This window comes from Etheostoma spectabile, chromosome 22, assembly GCF_008692095.1.
Source record: "Etheostoma spectabile isolate EspeVRDwgs_2016 chromosome 22, UIUC_Espe_1.0, whole genome shotgun sequence".
NCBI lineage: Eukaryota > Metazoa > Chordata > Actinopteri > Perciformes > Percidae > Etheostoma > Etheostoma spectabile.
Genome location: NC_045754.1, coordinates 15,062,266 through 15,081,012, shown reverse-complemented (window position 1 = coordinate 15,081,012; position 18,747 = coordinate 15,062,266). Strand labels below are relative to the sequence as shown.

Genomic DNA, 18,747 nt, shown 5'->3' with positions numbered 1-18,747 from the left:
CAGTATGTGTGGATATAGTAAGTCCCATTTAACATGGAACAATAAATGCTACCTGTTTATTAAATGAAAACACTTAAAAACGGTAGAACGTTGTCCCACCTGTCTGAAAAATGAGATTGGTTTCTGACCCATGGCGTGGGCGTCGCCTATGTTAGCCTTGATGACTTCTGTGAAAGGTTTCTTGACTCCCTAAGACAAAGACAAAGACAGAGAACTGGTCAGGTGAATCTCTGAGCAGAACTTAAAAAAGGAACAAGTTGATCTTAACTTGATCTTACATGTAGCAACAGCTCCTCAACCTACGGAGTGTGTGTGGACATGTAACAAGGAGTAATGCAAGTAGGAGACACGAGTCGAGTAACAGTTGAAACTTCTCTCTACAGTGTGAAAAGTTAGGCTTCTTCGTCCCCTCATATGTCTCTCTCTCTCCCCCTTTTGCTGTCTTTATATAATAAAGAAAAAAAATATTGAAACATGTTATAACATCTTGGCTTGACAGTGCAGTTGTGAATTGAAACAAATTAGGCCTCAAGACATTCCTTAACAGCTTTCAAATTGAAAAGGTTACCCCGATAAAGGAACTTTTTGCATTGGCAGAGCCTCAAATTGTCCCTTACAGGACTTCTGTTGTGCGAAAATAATATCTTCCATACACAGATGGTTAATAATAAAACATCAAATCTGTGTACACCACCTAACGGCTCAGCATGTAAAGTAAACCAAAGACAATTCATTTCAAACATATACCCAATCTCAGCAGCACCCTTTTGTTTTGCAAAGACCCTGGCAAAGGATCTGGTTTGGTATGTGGAGCAGGAAGCGCTGGCCTGGGCAGAGAGGACGCTGCTGCTGGGGCTCACAGACACACAGCCCCCTTCCATTTCTTGTCATGAATTTCTAGAACAGCTGGCTTAATCCAATCGCATGACAAGCTTGAGTCCTTTTCTATTACATTTTTCTGTTCAACTCACTATTGATCTTTTATGAATTTAGAAAGTCTTTCATCTCCTCGGTCAAATTGGACCGGCAAACTCTGGTTTGGTGCCTGGACATCTGTTTGCCGTCACAACATGCTGCACCTGTTGCTGTTTATCACATGAGGTAATGTGACAATAGATGTCCCCTGTTATTTTTAACCAGGGGTGAGCATTGATAATTCTGGGCTTTTGTGCATTATAGTCAATAGTCATTTCATTTCACTGCATGCTGATGTGATATACAGTGGAATAACAATGTCCAACAAACCTTAAAATGTCCAAAGAAATTCCCAATTGAAATATTGTGAAGTTAACACTATTGCAGAGCACATTATATTGTCATTATGGATTTGCATATTGGGCCTGACTGCTGTGGTTCCCCTTGATATGAACTTGTGCAAACAGGTAAATGTGATGTAACCATCTCTCTGCTGGTGAGTGAAAACGTATCATGGGGGTTATCAAACTGACACCTCATTTGATCCAGTCAAACCAACAGAAAGCTACAGTAAGAACTGCTCTCATCAATATAGGAAGCTCCATTTAAAAACTACTTTATAATATTTCCCAGCCAGCCAGTTATTCCTAACTTTGTCTATCGAGGCACTCCAGAGAGGTTGGAACAGCAAACTAAACTACACTGCAATGTGATTTTCTACATGATAAAATACCAGGCAAAAGGCATCCAAGGGCACAGGTAGAACTGCAACAATATTAACATTTCTGTGTCCTTGCATGACAGAAAGAGCAAGGCCTACATAGTTCTTTGGGTTAGCGTTAAGTCAGATACGAGTTTGTTTGAAATCTAAGTAACTGGAGCACGTTTCCTTTTTAGTCCTCGTCCCTGCCTTGTCCTCACGCAACAAAGAGGCTGCTGTTCTCTGGGAAAGAGAGAAGCCAGTCGGTTCCCCGGCTCAGCGCTGCGTTCTGCTGCACACTCCGCACCAGGCATGGATTACACAAGACAGACCAGCCCACCAGGCCAAGAAACCCTCTAGGTCACCAGACTGAATAGAGCCTGACCTGAATTCCCGTTTCACTTAGTCGTATGATATAATGACAAGCTCACATCCCTCCAACAAAGTTCAGTCATGCTGATAACGTGAACTTTTGATGAAGCTTGACGAATGACCACTGCTGCTTTGCTCAATGCTATTGTTAACGCTATGCAAATAGAGATGAAAGTAACCCTCCCCATACCACAGTTACAATAAATTACTTTCTCTCATCTCTTGGTCTATTGTCGCTGATAATGTAGACTTGCCAGCAGTTTAGATCCAAAGCCTAAAAAAAAGCTTACTGCAGTGCAGGCCCTTACATACCAGATGTCTGGTCGAGGATTTATACGAGTCATCATTGCACCAGCGCATGCATGCAAAAACACACACAAACTTATGTAAATCTGCTGAGCCATCAGTAAAAGTGTTCCAGTCAAAGATCTGACAGGAAGCACACAGACGACTAGGCAAAGCAGTAATTAAACCCTTCTGACCCCCCCCCGCCGGAGAAAACTCCTGGAATTCACATTGCAGATTGTTTTCATTTACATTTGCATTGCTGCAAGTGTGTAACTAATGTATAAAGCAGATTTATCTAAGCTCTCTTCTGGTCTTTGGATTTAACTTGTCTAACATAAACCAATATAATTCATAAGCAAACATTGTTTGGTGCTGAAGCAACTAATTGTAGTACATTGAGCATAGGGCCTGTTTTTTGTTCTTTTCCTGTTTTTAAGTACAGGAAAAAGTGGATTCCCAAGAACTCAGTCACTTTCAACAGAACTGGGGCTGCTTGTACTAAACCTCCTTACAGATAAATGCCTGTGGTACTGCTGGGCCTCACAGCTGCAGCTTTGTCCAGTGAAGTCTTTCCCCAGAGGAGGGAGGTAAGCAAACCCAGAGAGACAAAAGACAAGGATAGAGAATGTACCCTCTCATCTTACATAATAACTCTTTACGACATACACATCCTCGCAGGGCGCCTCAGGATAGAGTTAGCAGTCTGAACTACGTGTCTCTGCAGAGAGGTTGCATTACACCCTTTTAAAGAGACTCCCTGTTCAACATTCTTGCCCTTCCTTCGGAAAGCATGGTGGATCCATGTTACCACATCAGAGTGTAATATGAGTTGAGCAGTGCTGCACGGAACTAACGCCCACCACTGATGTCATGCAGGGGCTTTTAAAAGTCTACTGACTACCTACATCCTGTCTCCCCTCTCTGTCCGTCTGCAAAAAATTGTCCAAGGCAAGCATCTTACTGATCAGGGCTACCTACTTCCCTTTTCTGTTCCTTGAGGACCAGAAGAGACAGAGAAGGGAAATAAGTTTTATTGCTAACTGTCCACAGTTGCTGGATGTGTGCCAAAATAAACCTTAGGTACTTTTAATGTTTTAGGAGCTGAAGTGTTTTAATTTAAAAAAATAAAACTAATTTCCAAAAGTTGATTGGAAATATGTAACAAAAAAGCTTTAAGCTAAAATCTAGTATCTGACTGTTTGCTGAAGTCAAATTCCAACTCAAGTGGATCAATATTTATTTAATTATTATCCATCAATCCTCTGTCACCCACAAACACATAGGCCTACTCCTTATTAGATTTCCCAATTGTCTTTGATTTATTATATATTCGCTTTTCCCGTTATGAATGAAAACAAAAAAACAAAATGTGATGTGCCACAAATTGTCAATGATATCATGATTTAAATAAATAAAACAGCTTTCGAAGCTTTATCTAACTCCCTACTATTCCACAATACACTATAGCCAAATGTTTTTTTTCTCGCGCGTTTTTTTCTTTTTCTTTGTGCATTATCAAACTTAACTTCGGTCCGCGTGCATCAAGGCGTGCATATGTTGCACCCCCCACACTTAATTGGCTTTACCTCTTTCAGCTCCTTCTCTATCTGCACAGCCCGCTGGACTATAGCACCACGGACTGCGTACTCGACCCGCTTCACATTGGGGTTCATGTTGTCCAAAGTAAGCACCCTGCCCCTGCTCAGGACCCCATTCGCTGCCTGCTGGGACATGTTTGATATGTCACGCGCACTCCGTCCCACTGGATTGGCTATCTGAAACATAAAAGAAGATTTAAGAATGAACCGTAATTAACTAACCTTAAACATGAGCGGATAATGTGTAACGGTTGTTGTTACCTTTTGTTCAGCAGGGAGGGCGAAGCAGAGGACCGTTCGGCTCGTGAGTTAACTTACTCTAGAGCTCGAGCTGGCAGTTGAGCGTCTCCGCGTTCATATTCCCACCCGACCGCCACGCCTTCGCTCGCCTCAGCTCGTGGTTGGCTGTATTACTCCACGGACTTCGCATGTGACACTTCATCCGCGTGCCAAATGACGCCTTTAAGTGCTGTCGGATAAACTGTTATCTCGATGGCCCTTTTGCCTACAGCGTTGGGACAGACCAACTTTAGGATGCAATTTTTAGGAATGACAGATTAGCATACGAGTAATGAGATCCAGTTGTCACGGCAAAATGGATGAAACGGCCCATTCTATTAGTGTTTTGCCATCGTGTTAAGTATACTTAAGTAAGTAGTAAGTATCACAAGTAGCCTACCTCATCTGTTTTTACCTCAAAAGTTTTTATTTTAAAATTTTAAAACACTGCTGCATTCAAAACTTATACCACATTGATTTTTTTTGTCACAATAACACAAAATGGTACTAACAAGTCAAACTGGCTGATTTGTACAAACATGAACACTGAGGAGCTTTACATTTAGAGCCCTGTAACTGCCACTGTGACATAATGGTGTGTATCAAGGAAAATGGAGCAACATATTTTGTCGGGGATTCTTTTATCTGTCATGTGCCCTGCATTAAGAACAAGGGGATTTTAGATCAAAAACAACCTTAGATTGCAATGGTTAATGTGAATTACCCCTCCCACTCAGTCCATATTCTCACATTTCTGGACAGACTCCACAACATTCTCATACCACCAGAGCGTATGAATGATGCAGAACATCAGAGAAACCGTCACGTTGTAGTATGGGACAACGTGAGCTTTCACCGTGCAGTCCAAAACTGGTTTGCTGACCAACCACCATTTCTCGTACAATACCACCCACCATAGCCTACACCATTTCTGAACCCCATCGAAGATCTTCTTTCAGCATGGAGATGGAAGGTAGACTATGGGCGGCTGTGGCTCAGTGGTAGAGCAGTTGCCTGCCAATCGGAAGGTTGGCGGTTCGATCCCTGGCCCTGCAATCCCATGTCGAAGTGGGCAAGACACTGAACCTGCGTGTGAGTGTTTATCTGATGAGCAGGTGGTACCTTGTACGGCAGCCTCTTCCACAGTGTATGAATGTGTGTGAATGGTGAATGTATCCTTTATGATGTAAAAGCGCTTTGTTGTTAACTTGTTGTATATTAATACATACTACCGGTAGCCATGTGTGTGCATGCCTCATCAATGATGGATAAGGCGTGCAAGGCCCTTAATGTCTGGCAAGAAGATATCGCCTGCGATGTGGACGAGGCGTTGTGGCCAGACCCAGCTGTGCAAGATGCTACTTGCCTCTTTTTTTTTTTTTTTTTTTTTCCTATTATATTCTTTTCGCACCTTTTGTGTTTATGTGTATATATCAGCATGTGTGTGTATCTGCAAATGTTTCTGTACATGTGAACAATCTGAAGAATTTTCCACAATTTGTACTATTTTAGTATTATGGCAAAGCATACTAAATGAGAGCTCAACAATGTGTAGTGGGATAGACAAACACCTGGTAATATGAAAGAAGTGTGTGTCATTTGGTGCAAACGTTTCATTTTGATAATGCTATATGTAGTTTTGGTTGCAGTGCTTAATTTTGCAGGATACATTAGGTATTTTGCCGTTTGGGTGTGCGGTTTTGTCAACTGTGTTAAGTATTTTTGATAAAACCAGCCTAGTTTGAAAAAAAAAATGTGTTTTAGCAATTGGGAAAAGAAATTAATGAAGATAGACACTGTTATACTGTTTGGGCAAGAGAAGGAGAGCCACAGAAGTTGCTGTCTGTGTGGGAGAAGGACAGTGTGCAACATATAACCAACACCACCCCCCCCCCCCTGCCACCAGATGTCTTGGAAGGGGCTTAAGAAGGACATTTGATATCCCAAACTAAAACAGTTCACCTACAAGCATGTGATGTCCCGGCCACCGTCATGTGCCATGCACACGCAGTGTGTGATATAGCAGCATCACACGACAGTGTGTGTTGCATTAAGCCTATACCACAGTTGTTCCTGTTGTTGTTATCAAAGATAATGTAATATTATAACTTACTTATTATAGCTTACACGTACGGGAGTGTTTACTATGTGTAGCACGTGCGTGCTGCCCTGGCAGAGGGATCAGAACGGACTGTGACATAAGTGACCACTTGACGTAAGAGGAAGGGAAAAAGCATTGGGAGGGGAGTGGGGGGGGGGGGGGGGGGGGGGGGGGGGGGGGGGGGTTAAAATGTAGTGCTCAATTGTACCACAAGGGGAAGACATCCTTGACTTCATGTAAACAAGAGCATAAGACTTATTATTTGACCCTATCTAATGTATAAAAAGCCCCAAAAGCTTGCATGTGATGTTTCTTTACAATCATCTTTATCTGATTCCACTTCCTACAAACAATATCATAAGAGACGTAAACAGTTGTGATGCCTGGATCCATTCAATAAATCATTTTGCATAAAAAAATACAAAAATCATTTTGTGAAATTACTGTTTTTTATGTTTGTTTTTTCTAAACAGTGCTCAGTAAAAATCACTATCAAAACTGAAACGCAATGCAGAAATTAAATTGCAGTGACAGCACATCGGGTTGGAGTCCACGCCCGTTCGATCATTTTATCCCACTGCTCACCAAATTTACACGTGGGACTTTGTGCAAGCATTGCACTAAAGAAGGCCACAACCTTTGACAAATAATCACATGACAAGATTACTTGGTTTGACAATATAACAATATATTATCTTCTTGATAAATATCTTGCCTTCACACTTTTTAATCTTTAAAAAATAGAACTGTACACCATCGGCAATATACAGTATCAGAATAAATAATGTGATTCTATTCAGAGGGTAGAAGAACTGAAATGACAGAAAAATAGAACTCTAGAAATGATAATGATGGGCTAAGTATCTTATATACTAATTCAAATATTTGTAGATGATCTCACATTCATTTAGAGACAAGCACTTAACTTACAAATTGTACTATTAGAAATATTGAAATGTAGGCTTTTCTTTGCACTGAGAAAAAAAAAAAAAATCAAAGCAATGAAACAGTTCTTATTTTCATCTTTGTGTGAATGTGTAAATTCAGAGTACTGTATCTGTAGTGTATATTGAAATTATCCTCTATGAAGAAATCTCCCAACCAGAAAAAAAAAAACTGTCTTATAATGTAAATGTATAGGAATGTAGATCACGTACCCTTCATAGCACTCAGTGGAGAAAAACTAACTTTAACCTCATTCTTAATTTAAAACAGATCATATTGAACTGCAATTCAATTTCATTCACGTTTACATGGCTAAAATCAACTTTTACACAATTCTAAGGCTTTTTAATGAAATGTCAATTTAGTTAGCATAATATAGATAAAGTATTGAACAAAGGCTGAGGAAAGTAAATATTTTCTTGTGATAGCAAAACTGGAATCTGTAGTGCACTGAGTCACCAGATGGACACCTGCCGTCCAACAGATGGTGCAGTTGATAAATAAGAGGGAGCAACAGCAAACGGTAGGACCTTAAGTGTAAAGTGTGTATCATGTTGAAAAAAAGGTAAGCAAAATAGGAAATAAGCACAAAGATTGCACTTCAGTTTATTGAAATGCAGTGCAGATCAACACCTCATTGGCATGTGGCCTTAACTCACAGTTATCTCAATGATTCAATTCAAGCATGACTGTTTTGAAAGGTTTTTGCCACTTTTGGAGTGTAAAATGCCCAGCTTCTATACTCTAAAGGCACTATATGTGTCAATCAATCAACTATTTGTCGTATGAAATTGTATGAGATACAATTCCAATGAAATGGTATCCAATCAGCTCCTTAAACTTGTGCATGATTCAACATTAAGCAGAATGTGGCCGTCAGATCGGCACACACAAAAATAGTCCCCCCAGTTAAATGGCACCGGCACTCCTGGATCCAGCCAAAGTTTCGGCAAAAGGACACCACAGCACCACAGAGATGGTCTTCGGATCGTAGCCATAGGTCGTAGCTGATAGCCATCCTCCTTTTTCCTCTGTGTTTACGCTGATGTTTTAAAGTTGAAAACTTCATGGGCCAGCAAGCTAGCTAGCCCAGGCTAGCACAGGAGACTGGAAAGTTGATTTCCCGATTTTGATGAGGGACTTATAGCCACATGCCATCACCGTTTAACGGCAACCACGTAAAGCACAACTAATATTTGTAAAACAGACAATTCAGCATACATTTTGCGGAGCTGACGGAGAGGCATCTGGAGTGTGTTGCGCCTTCTAGAACAAAAATAATAAATAAATTGTGTGTCTTTGTGTGTGCCAGGCTGTCTACATGAGCCCACAGCAAGGCTCCTTATTGTTAGACTGGTCCTCCTCAGGGGCTCTGAGTTTCAGCAGCGGAGGGTCTCCGCTGGCTGGGGTGAAGTACACCTGGCTCGGTGAGGCTACCTCCTCTGCATTGGGGGTCATTTGGAGCTCTGGCTGGGCCTGAGTGTTTGTCACATCGGCCATTGCAACAGAAGGCTCCTCCTCCAAAGAAGGGGGCAGCGGCGGGGGAGGCGCTGGGTACTTATTGAGCTTGGCAGCGGCTCGCTGGCGTTTCAGATCAGCCAGTGTATGGTGCGATTTCTCTCTAGTCATACTGTCTGCCCCCTCACCCTCTGTGGACCCTGACCCAGATGCAGGGCTGAGCTGGTACGAGGCGCTGCGATCCATGAGACCTCCACCAGTCCACAGCTCTCCAGGGACAGAGGAGGACAGAGAAACAGAGGTGCCTCCATTACCTAGGCTGGACATGATTTTCCTGTCTGCAGCCTCCAGTTCCTCTAAACGTGATGCGGCTCCACCACCAGCAACCTGAAACAAAAGAGAACTTTAAAGAACAGTAGTTTATTCAGCTTTAACTCTTTGAAAACGTGACAAAAACAGCAATAGCCAGACACATTTTTCTTTAAAAAGAAGACACTGAGCTCGCTCACCATGGTGGCATGCTGGTTCAGCTCATTGTCTGTTTGTCTGTCTTCGTCGTCGTCATGTGGCTCTGGCTGTCGGCCGCGCTCCTGCCACACCATGGCCTCTTTATGGTGCTCCCGCCGGTACAGACTGGAGCGCTCGTTCACACTGACACGACGTACCACCTTACTGTATAGACAAACGATAGAAAAGGGGAACAGTGAAGCTAACCTGCTTCAATTTTATGTGTGTGTTTTTCACCCTCTGGTTCCCTTGAGCTCTCTGGCCTAGTGTCCCCTCTCACCCTCTGCTGCCAGTACTAGAGGCTCGTCTTTGCAGTGTGCCCTTCTGCCGGTCCTGGCTCTTCATGATGGCATCATGTTTGTTCTTCAGGTCCATCAGTTTGGCTCTGACCTCTTCATCCATACACACGTCTGAAAAGGCAGCAGCAGCAAAGGTTAGACACTGTAAAGTATGAATGGAAAGATTCTAATAAAAAAAGGTATAATTGAGAGACAATTAAGAAATGGATCAGGATAATTAGTTTCTAAAATAGTCTGTATTACACTTGAGACAGGGGATTGGCGTTACAGCATTAAAGGTGAAAGGTACTGTCCATTACATAATTTTGCTCTCAGGCAATACAGGTACAAAAAGGCTTTTCTGGTCTTACCCAGAGGTGTCTCCTCCAGGACAGACTTGGAGTTTAAACTGGCTTCATGGGCCACCAACAGTTCCACCATTTGGATCTATGGAACACATACAACTAACCCCATCAATGGGTCATTTAAGAAAAGGGGAAGGTTTGTATCTTTTGTCTGTGTGCAGCACTTACTTGTCCCCAGCAGGAGGCAGCATGTAGTGGCGTCCAGCCATCAGAGTCCTTCACCTCCACGAGAGCTCTGTGCTCTAGCAATAGTTCCGCCACAGACATGTAGCCATTAGCAGACGCTATATGGAGCTGGGAGAGACGTTCAACATTGTTCATTTAAACTACATGTATACTCCTGACTTAGACCTTCTTTGGAGACATTCAAAGTAAGATACTTCTAAATTCTAATTAGCACTTTGCTGCTGACTAATAACAGTACCTTGTTTTAATATTGCTTTTTAAAAATGTAATGGGGCGAATTTCAGACTTCTAAAAAGCAAAAAACACAGCTTAGAAGAATAGAAGCAAATTCTAACAGTTTCCCTGTTAAAGATCTTGAATGAAAAATGAACCAAAACACACCAATCATTCATTTTAAAAGTCCAGACTTTGTCTAGCTTGTAATTTCTTGGCAGAGTTTTATGATTTTGATTATTGTTATTAAAAAAATCTGTGAATGTACCCTAGGATCATAAGTATGATTAAAATCCCTGGCCTTCTTTAATTTTCTTAATGTATATAGAACATGCCCGCTGTCTCACCAGTGTTGTTCCATTAGCGTCCTGTGCATTCAAGTCTGCGTCGCTGTTAACCAGAGCCTGAACGTCAGCCAGCATGGCCGCCTCTTTAGCCCCTCGACATTCATCTATGTGGACCTGAGTTATTCCTACACACACACACACACACACACACACACACACACACACACACACACACACACACACACACACACACACACACACACACACACACACACACACACACACACACACACGCACACACGCACACACGCACACACACACACACGCACACACACACACACACACGCACGCACGCACACACGCACACACGCACACACGCACGCACGACAAAATATAACATTTTCATTCTTTTTTAAGAGGAAGACTACATTACTTTTAAATAAATACCATTAAAATAAACTAAAACAATTTCTGCAGCTTGGAATTGACTCATCTTACTAACCTTGTTCAGCCATAACCATCTCCAGCAGCTCGAGGGTGGCCTCATCCTCACAGAGGTCATACGGCATGTTGCCATCTGCATTGACAGCCAGCAGGTCAGCCCCACTAGACAGACAGACAGACAGACAGACAGACAGACAGACAGACAGACAGACAGACAGACAGACAGACAGACAGACAGACAGACAGACAGAAATTTGAGTGCCGTACTGGGACACACCCTGATGTGCTCAGCCACTCAAGAATATTCATACACTTGCAAAGTGTATTAAGTCAAGCTACAGCCATATTTGCATTTCTTATGTAAACTTGTCTGTTGCCATGCAGGATCTCAGTCTATTTATACTTTTGTCTAAAAATAAATTTCCACTTTGCCAGAATATAAGGATATAGCAACATGTATCATAATACAGTTGAGACAAAACTCCACAATCTATCAGCTCATTAAGTTCTCCACTTCTCCACTGTAATAACAGTAGGAGAAACATTCTATTAAAAACAGATGCATAAATGAGGGGCTGAAATTCAAAGGGAAACCTCACGCCTGAATCAGGAGCTGCACCAATCCAGTGTGTCCACAGGTGGCAGCAGCATGCAACGGTGTCCACAGCTCACTGTCACAGGCATTCACACAGGCACCAGCATCCAGCAGGCACTGCACTATCTCCACAAAGTCATCAATGCAGCACTGAGAATATGGACAGATGTAGATATGTATGAAAATGTGTATGAATGCAAAAGGAAAAACAGACAGCACAATAAAGGCATAGACAACAAACAAACTATACTATAGCATAAAGTCACCCGTATATACCTTTGCATAATTATTTATGGTAACTTGAGTGAAAGAAAAAAATGTGCCTGCCTGGCCCAGCCCTCTGCTGTCTAAACAGCAAAGTTTCCAAGGGTAAAAGCAGAGTCAACTGCTTTCATAAAGAGTTCTCTGTGCCCTCAAATACCCTTCTCATGAAATTATAGTAGTATGTGTACGTGTCACTTATAAGAGACATAAACAACACAAGAGAAGTGGCCATCTGAATTGTAAAGATCTGTGTGTAGCTAAAGATTTGTGTCTTTCAAGGTCCTGACAAACGAAACACAGGAATCTTACGATGGTTCCTTCTAAATCTAACTGTGCGTGTCCAGGAAAGGAATGTAAGCCTAAGAAAGTTGCCCTCACTCTTTGGTCCTCAAACTAAAATGGTGGGAATGAATCAGTGTGTAAACTACCTCAAGATAAGTTACGGTTCAGACAAAATAAAGGTAAACATTTCTTGGTGAGCTCAGAGCTGTGATAAACATACACGCTATCCAAAAGATTAACCTGTGTGGGAAACCTTATGCCATCTATTGCAAGGCTGTGCTTGTGAAGGCTGCTGTTGCGAGTGGATACCTCTATATGTTTAACAGCCAGGCACTTATGCGGGCAGTGGCGTGTGTACAGTATGTGTGACGTTGTAGTTTTTTGTGCGCTGTGAGTAAAGTGCTTGATGAGTATAAGAGGATAACTAGGTGGGGCACAGAAGTGGCACAGGGGCAACAGTTTGATTCCCTGTCAATCGCAATGCCAGTCATATCTCTACAACACTGTGGAGTGATGTTTGGCTACAGCACAGATACATACTGGGATAGGAGAAAAAAAACACACTTGGTTGTTTACTAATTCTTTAAATCAATTTTCTTGGGCGGCACTAAGCTCCGAGACGGTGCCTCTGCAAAATGGTCAAGGGAAGGAACTTGTGAGCTATTTAAATTAGCTGGATACACGGTTAAATGTCACTTGCTCTTACCAGTGTATCACTGCTTACTTCGTTCACATTAATCCTCCCCAATTGATCCAAAAACATTAGACAGTACATCCCATAAACATATTCTTGGTAAATCTTTACAATCATTCCCCGAAAAAAAACAAGCAGGCTCGCCTTATTGCACGATCCAGATTACCTTTAAAACTTGCCATTTTCAGAATGTAGCTTAGTAGTTCAAAGTATGTTGTTGTTTCCCGGAGTGAAGGGAGTTTGAGAAAAGCAACATACAGAAGGACATCCAGCGTGTGAGCCAAGCGAGGTGTGTGTGTGTGTGTGTGTGTGTGTGTGTGTGTGTGTGTGTGTGTGTGTGTGTGTGTGTGTACCTGATGTAGGGCGGTCAGTCCATCCTCGTTGACCAGATCTGGGCTGACACCACTGTTAAGTAGCTCCCTCACTAGAAGCATACACAGCATTATGACTTACCACTCGGGCAGAGTCCTCTCCACATTGACATTGTAGACACAAACATAACAAGACATAAACACTTGGCACATATCTGTCTGCCCACAATATATATAACAGATGATAACCATGCAGGGCGCGTGTGTCTGTGTGTGTTAACTTACAATGTTTGCCACTATAATTAGCCTTGATCCTGCAGCTTCCAATAACGCCATTGAACACAAAACACCTTTCTCGTGACAATTAAAGTGTGACGTATCAAGTGTAAATTATGCATGAAATACTTTCTTTGAATCACATTTTATGGAGCACAATGCACCAGCTGATAAGGGCTTTATGTCTCAGGAGAAGCCAAAAGCAACACAAGACAAAAAAAACAAAGCAGAGGTCATTGTATCCCCTGACTTTTAGAATTTGATTGGTCTAGGCAGAAAGATTGTGCATTACTGTTTTAGAATAGTCTGAAATCACTTGTCATCTTGTCTTGAGTTCTCTTGACTGATTTACTTACAATCCACAAGTCCACAACATTTAAGGCTCTCTTAATGGCTTTTCTCTGTGAGTGTGTGTGTTTCTACCAACCCTCGTCCAGGTCATTGCGTGCAGCTGCATCTAGAAGGGTGATTGCCGTTGGGAATCTAACTTTGGTGGTGCGAGGCTTCTTCTTATCTGCTTTGGCCCTCGACCCTCGTGTTGCATCCTTCTCCATCTGTGCCCATCCTTTCAGCTGTTGAGTGCGCCGCTTCTGGGCGTGCTTTAGGCGTTCGGTGGCACTAAGACGCCCGATGGTGGCCATTTCAGCCAGGAGCTCGCTGTGCTCTGCTGCCATGCCACCACAACACAATGAACTGTCACAGTGGCTTCTCTATTAGTTTCTCTTAGTCCAAATGGATATTAAATATAAAATGTTTCAGGCTTCTGACTGTATCATATACTTCCTTTATGCCTACCAAAGAGGCCCTTCTGTAAGGCCCAACAGGCCTACGTTAGGGCCTGTGGAAGAGTGCAAACAGATAATGCAGATTATCTGTAAATTTATAGACGAAGCAGCAAAAAATCTACAGTATGACGAACCAAAACAACTTATGTTGTGCAATCAGGTGACAGATATCACCATGATTTCAGAAGTAAGCAACATGTAGAATTTTTGCAATGTCTCTTTCCCATCTTTCATGATAACAACTCTTATGGTGCAATGGGGAGAAGGAGAGAGAAAGATGTCCAAAACATTATCATCCAAGCTGTGGATTGTAACCAACTGTCAGTTCTCCCATCCATATCAACTGCTGGGCCGTGGCCAATGATCCACTGAGGGAAAAGAGAGACAGAGAGAGAAAAGATAGTGCTAGAAAGGCAGAGTCAAACTATTCTCCAGGTTGGATGCTCCATCTGAGTTTATAATCCAAAGTGGTGGTGACTGTGTCCAAGATTAGATCCAACAGAGGGGCAAGTCCTTGAGAATCGATAGTGAGAATGTAGTGCTGGTGGACAAGAAATCCACAGGGTAGGAAGAACTGGCGAGTTTAAGCAACACCAATAAAAAGGGGCATCCGTGGGATTTACACAAGGCCTACTTTAAGGGACAGGATGCATGTATCCCATGGTGGTGAGTTGAGACTATTCCAAAGTCAACTTGTTGTTGTTGTTGTTGTTGTTGTTGTACTTTTTGGCAGGTCTTCAGAAGAAGGTATCTGTGAACGAAGGTTTTAATGATCCGTCTCTCAACAACATTGTCTTCTGTCTTCAACTGTAAGCTGGGAGAGAGGGGGAGGAAAGGCAGGAAGAGAAAATGTGAGTGCTGTGTTACAGTATAATGTACACACGCGGCTCTCCTAATCTGTTATCTCCGACCCCTGAGCTCCTTCCACATACTCCCTTCTCTCCCATTCCTCTCCTGAAGGAAACCTGAGACAGTGGGAGGCATTTCATTAATGATTGACAAACCCTGCAGCCCGACACACACTTTACTGCTATTGGCATACACACGGGTCAAAACTGAGAGAGGGATGTGGCGGAGAACCGCTTAAATAACTGGTATGAGACATGTTTCAGTGCTTTAAGTACTAACTCTTTAAACTTCGCTCATTACCTTTCATTAACTTCCCAGGTGAGTTACGTGGCTCACGCACTCGGTTCTTTCCAGTTTACTCATTTATTATTTAGGCCTGGGCCTGTGAGCGCTGAGAGGAAGGTTGACTAGATGCACTCAGTGAGATAGAGAGAGTAACTGACAAGACAGTAGTCCTGGGCCACAGAGCCACTGCCGCAAGCAGCCAACTACGAGAGAGGTTAGGAGGTGAACCACAGCGTTCTATAAATCAGCACATTACACAGCAAACACATGGAGGCTGATTCATAACAACCAGGTAGCAGTTATTTTGGTTTATATCCCAGTTAACAGATTTAGGATTGTTTTTTGGAAATTACATTTAATGGACTTTTCCAATGATTCATTCTCAACAAATAAAGCCATTTGTTGACTTTTGTGCTTCATTTTCAGATTTGTTTGAATAAAAACAGATGAATTTAAAATACAATTCTAGTCTGGCCCGCTAAAACAGTAATCAAATGGCACTTACTATAGGTTTTTAGAGACATCTAGATCAACCAGCATCCAAGTTCATCTATTCATCTACTCTGCTTGATGGCTGATAACTGGACTAGTAGGGATGCAAACAGAGCAGCAAGTCAATACAATTGGTAGGTCCAACTTTATAAAGAGTTTAAAAGTTGTAACTAATGACTTTAATATGGTTAATAAATCATTTACTAATAGTTTATAGTCCAGTTTTAAACCACTATTAAGAATAATCTCTGGCTGGTGTTTATCCTTTCTGATTGGTAATAATGCAGTTATAAATCTATTGATAATTTGTTTGTGGCGTTCACTTTCTAGAAAGCCTTTAAGTATACACTAATAAATGTTATTAAATTGTTAATACATTTATTTTAGTCCAGATACTTTGCAGGTTTTTCCAAAAATGCACATGGTCAATTAAAATGTTTACCTGATGAACTAAACAAATATCTAAAAAAATATAAATGACGTGTCCTGCTGGAGGAGGTTAGAAAACCAGGTAATGGGATTTTTCACAATCCAGCAACACCAACACCTTTTCTTATTGATGGCTTATAACTGCATTAGTATAGTAAAGCATTAGTATAGGAGTTATTATACGTACAAATCTTTTGTAAATGGTGACTTATTTAAAAGTAGTATGATTACATATGGGACACTAATATTACTCAAAAAATAACATGTTGTATCTGCAGCATAACTACCAATATCTGTGTCTAGCTACAATGTTAGGATTTCCTTAGATTGAGGCCTGAAGCTTAACTCTCCCCCATAGACTGCAGGTTTACTACATGGATCAGTTATTCAAACAATACACATGGACCTAGAATGCACAGGATTGGGACATGGATGATGAAAGCTGTAAGGTTCATTTAAAATGCCAACAATCCATGAGGGAAATTCTTTAACCCGTCTTCCTCCTACAGGAAAAAACATGGTGTCCAAAGTCCATGTTCTTGTTAAAGGTCAACAGGAAACATGGAACCCTTAAGGAACAATTAAGGCTAGTCCCAGTAGCCTAACCTATTTCTGGTCTGTGTTTTCAACCACAGTGAAGAAAATGAAAAGGAGAACATGTTTTGTGGCATTTTAAGGGGCTTTAAGGGACAAAGGATTGGAGAAATCGGGAAAATTTCTGCAGGAACTTAACTGCTGTATTAGTGGGATAATGCTAGACACAATCTGAAAGATCAGTGGAGTAAAGATCCCAATCCTAAATGTTAGTATTGTGTGACCTACAAATTCAACTACTCCTTTTTTTTTTTTTTAAGAATTAATTCTTATAAGTCTGCATTTGACTCATATTTCAGATGACTCAGACTTTATTAATATAACAAAAATGTGTTTTATTAGAGTTCATGTCAAATACAGAAGTGAAAAAATAGCTTGCAAACAGACCCGGAAATAAACAAAAACAGACTGAGTCATCTGCAACTTAAAATACAAACACTTAGGTCATTTGCACTTTTGTTGATTTGTGCAAATCACAAGATTCAATAAATCTTTACATTTTGGCAAACCAGATTCATCCATTGCAAAGTATAATGTTTGACTGGAGTACATTAACATTTCAGATGAATGGATTATAACAAGCAAGCAGTGTTTAATGTTGAAAGTGCACACAGGAATTTTAGAACATACAGGCCACTCATTTGATGGCCTTGCATTGGCATAGCGTGTCTGATGTGGATTTGTAATATTACCTTACTTTGATTTGTAATATTACCTGTGACCATTGTGACACTAAGGGCAGCCGTTATTGGAAATATATCAAGTTCTGTTAGAAGTGAATGAGATTTCTGTGCTATACATCTAAAATAAACGTACTAACTGAAATGGGATACTGTTCCATTGTCTCCATCTATTTTCTTTAAGTGCCAATCATATGATCATGACAATTAAACCGGTTCACAGTGTTTCCACCCTGACCCAGAGCATACTGCGTCACCTGACTGCAGGATCTGTGCTAATGTACAGGAATCCAACTTACTTTAAAATCTAAGATCTGTGAAGTGATCATAGCCTTATTAGGATGTTAATGGAAATGCTACTACCTCTATGTAATGCTGAATCAGAGACTTTTCAATATTCCTGCTAAACAGCAAAAAAAAGTAAAGCGTTGGTTGGTGATAAATCCTTTACATACAAAATCATTTCTGGTCCCGTGTTAAAATAATCTAAATGACAGCAACAACCAACATAGATCTTTTCTATCCGTCAATTTGAACAATCTTTGGTCCAAATCTAATCTTTCAACCAATTTTACGCATGCTGGATAGACTTGATTGACAAAAATCTCATAAAGAACTCACGTTTTTGAGTTTAAAAACCATAGACCTTTTTAAGTGTTTCTCAGTGTTTCAGAGTGTGAGCTGTGTGAGCAGGCCAAGGTAGATTGAACCTGTTGATGCTAGTACATTAGACGGGCATGAGTCAGGCATTAGATTCTTCACAGAATGTGGGTCTCTAAAATCATTTCATGGGTCAATGGTTAGATAAGTGGCAACACTAAATAGGCTTACATATTGCAAATCATGAGATTAAAAAAAAAAAAGATGTTACGAGACATGCACCATTACAAGGTTGGGTAGTGATGGATTACCTGTAATCGGGATTACATGATCAGATTACAAAAATAATTAACTATAATCAACTCAAGGATTTGCAATTAGATCATAACTTTGTCAAGGATTACATTTTCGATTACTTCTTTAAAATATTTAGTTTTTTTTAAATGAGGATTTGTGGATAATGGAGTTTTATGGCTTTTTATCTAAATTGAACCTGGAAGATGACCATCTTCCACGGACTTTGATTTAAAAAAAAAACAGCAGCAACAAAAAATTGCACGCAAAGAAACAGCATCCCTCCCATGTCAGCAATGATTTTGTAAGGGTAAGTGGATTTGACCAACTATAACGGAATATAAATTGTATTAACATTGAAAATGTTTTTAGATGTTTAAA

The 18,747-nt window shown here is 41.0% G+C and overlaps 2 protein-coding genes across 4 annotated transcripts in view; both read right to left on the bottom strand.

Annotated features, from left to right (window-relative positions):
* The window catches only part of si:ch211-217a12.1 (alanine aminotransferase 2-like), a 27,050-nt gene extending 8,429 nt beyond the window's left edge, over positions 1-18,621 (bottom strand). The window contains exons 1-4 of one of the 2 annotated variants that reach the window (XM_032503494.1): positions 18,611-18,621; positions 10,670-10,677; positions 3,862-4,051; positions 100-189 (exon numbers count right to left, since the gene is read on the bottom strand). In XM_032503494.1, coding sequence (XP_032359385.1) covers positions 100-189; positions 3,862-4,008 — 237 coding nt within the window. In that variant the 5' untranslated portion in view covers positions 4,009-4,051; positions 10,670-10,677; positions 18,611-18,621. Of the gene's footprint in view, positions 1-99; positions 190-3,861; positions 4,052-4,134; positions 4,275-10,669; positions 10,678-18,610 lie in introns of those variants that run through there. The other variant, XM_032503493.1, reaches the window with a different exon arrangement.
* The window catches only part of ppp1r16a (protein phosphatase 1, regulatory subunit 16A), a 17,679-nt gene continuing 5,615 nt past the window's right edge, over positions 6,684-18,747 (bottom strand). For both annotated transcript variants that reach the window (XM_032503491.1, XM_032503492.1), the window contains exons 2-11: positions 13,786-14,957; positions 13,125-13,195; positions 11,536-11,681; positions 10,995-11,098; positions 10,553-10,677; positions 9,975-10,100; positions 9,813-9,888; positions 9,444-9,573; positions 9,166-9,328; positions 6,684-9,043 (exon numbers count right to left, since the gene is read on the bottom strand). In XM_032503491.1, the coding sequence (XP_032359382.1) occupies positions 8,516-9,043; positions 9,166-9,328; positions 9,444-9,573; positions 9,813-9,888; positions 9,975-10,100; positions 10,553-10,677; positions 10,995-11,098; positions 11,536-11,681; positions 13,125-13,195; positions 13,786-14,032 (1,716 nt within the window). In that variant the 5' untranslated portion in view covers positions 14,033-14,957 and the 3' untranslated portion in view covers positions 6,684-8,515. The remainder of the gene's footprint in view (positions 9,044-9,165; positions 9,329-9,443; positions 9,574-9,812; positions 9,889-9,974; positions 10,101-10,552; positions 10,678-10,994; positions 11,099-11,535; positions 11,682-13,124; positions 13,196-13,785; positions 14,958-18,747) is intronic.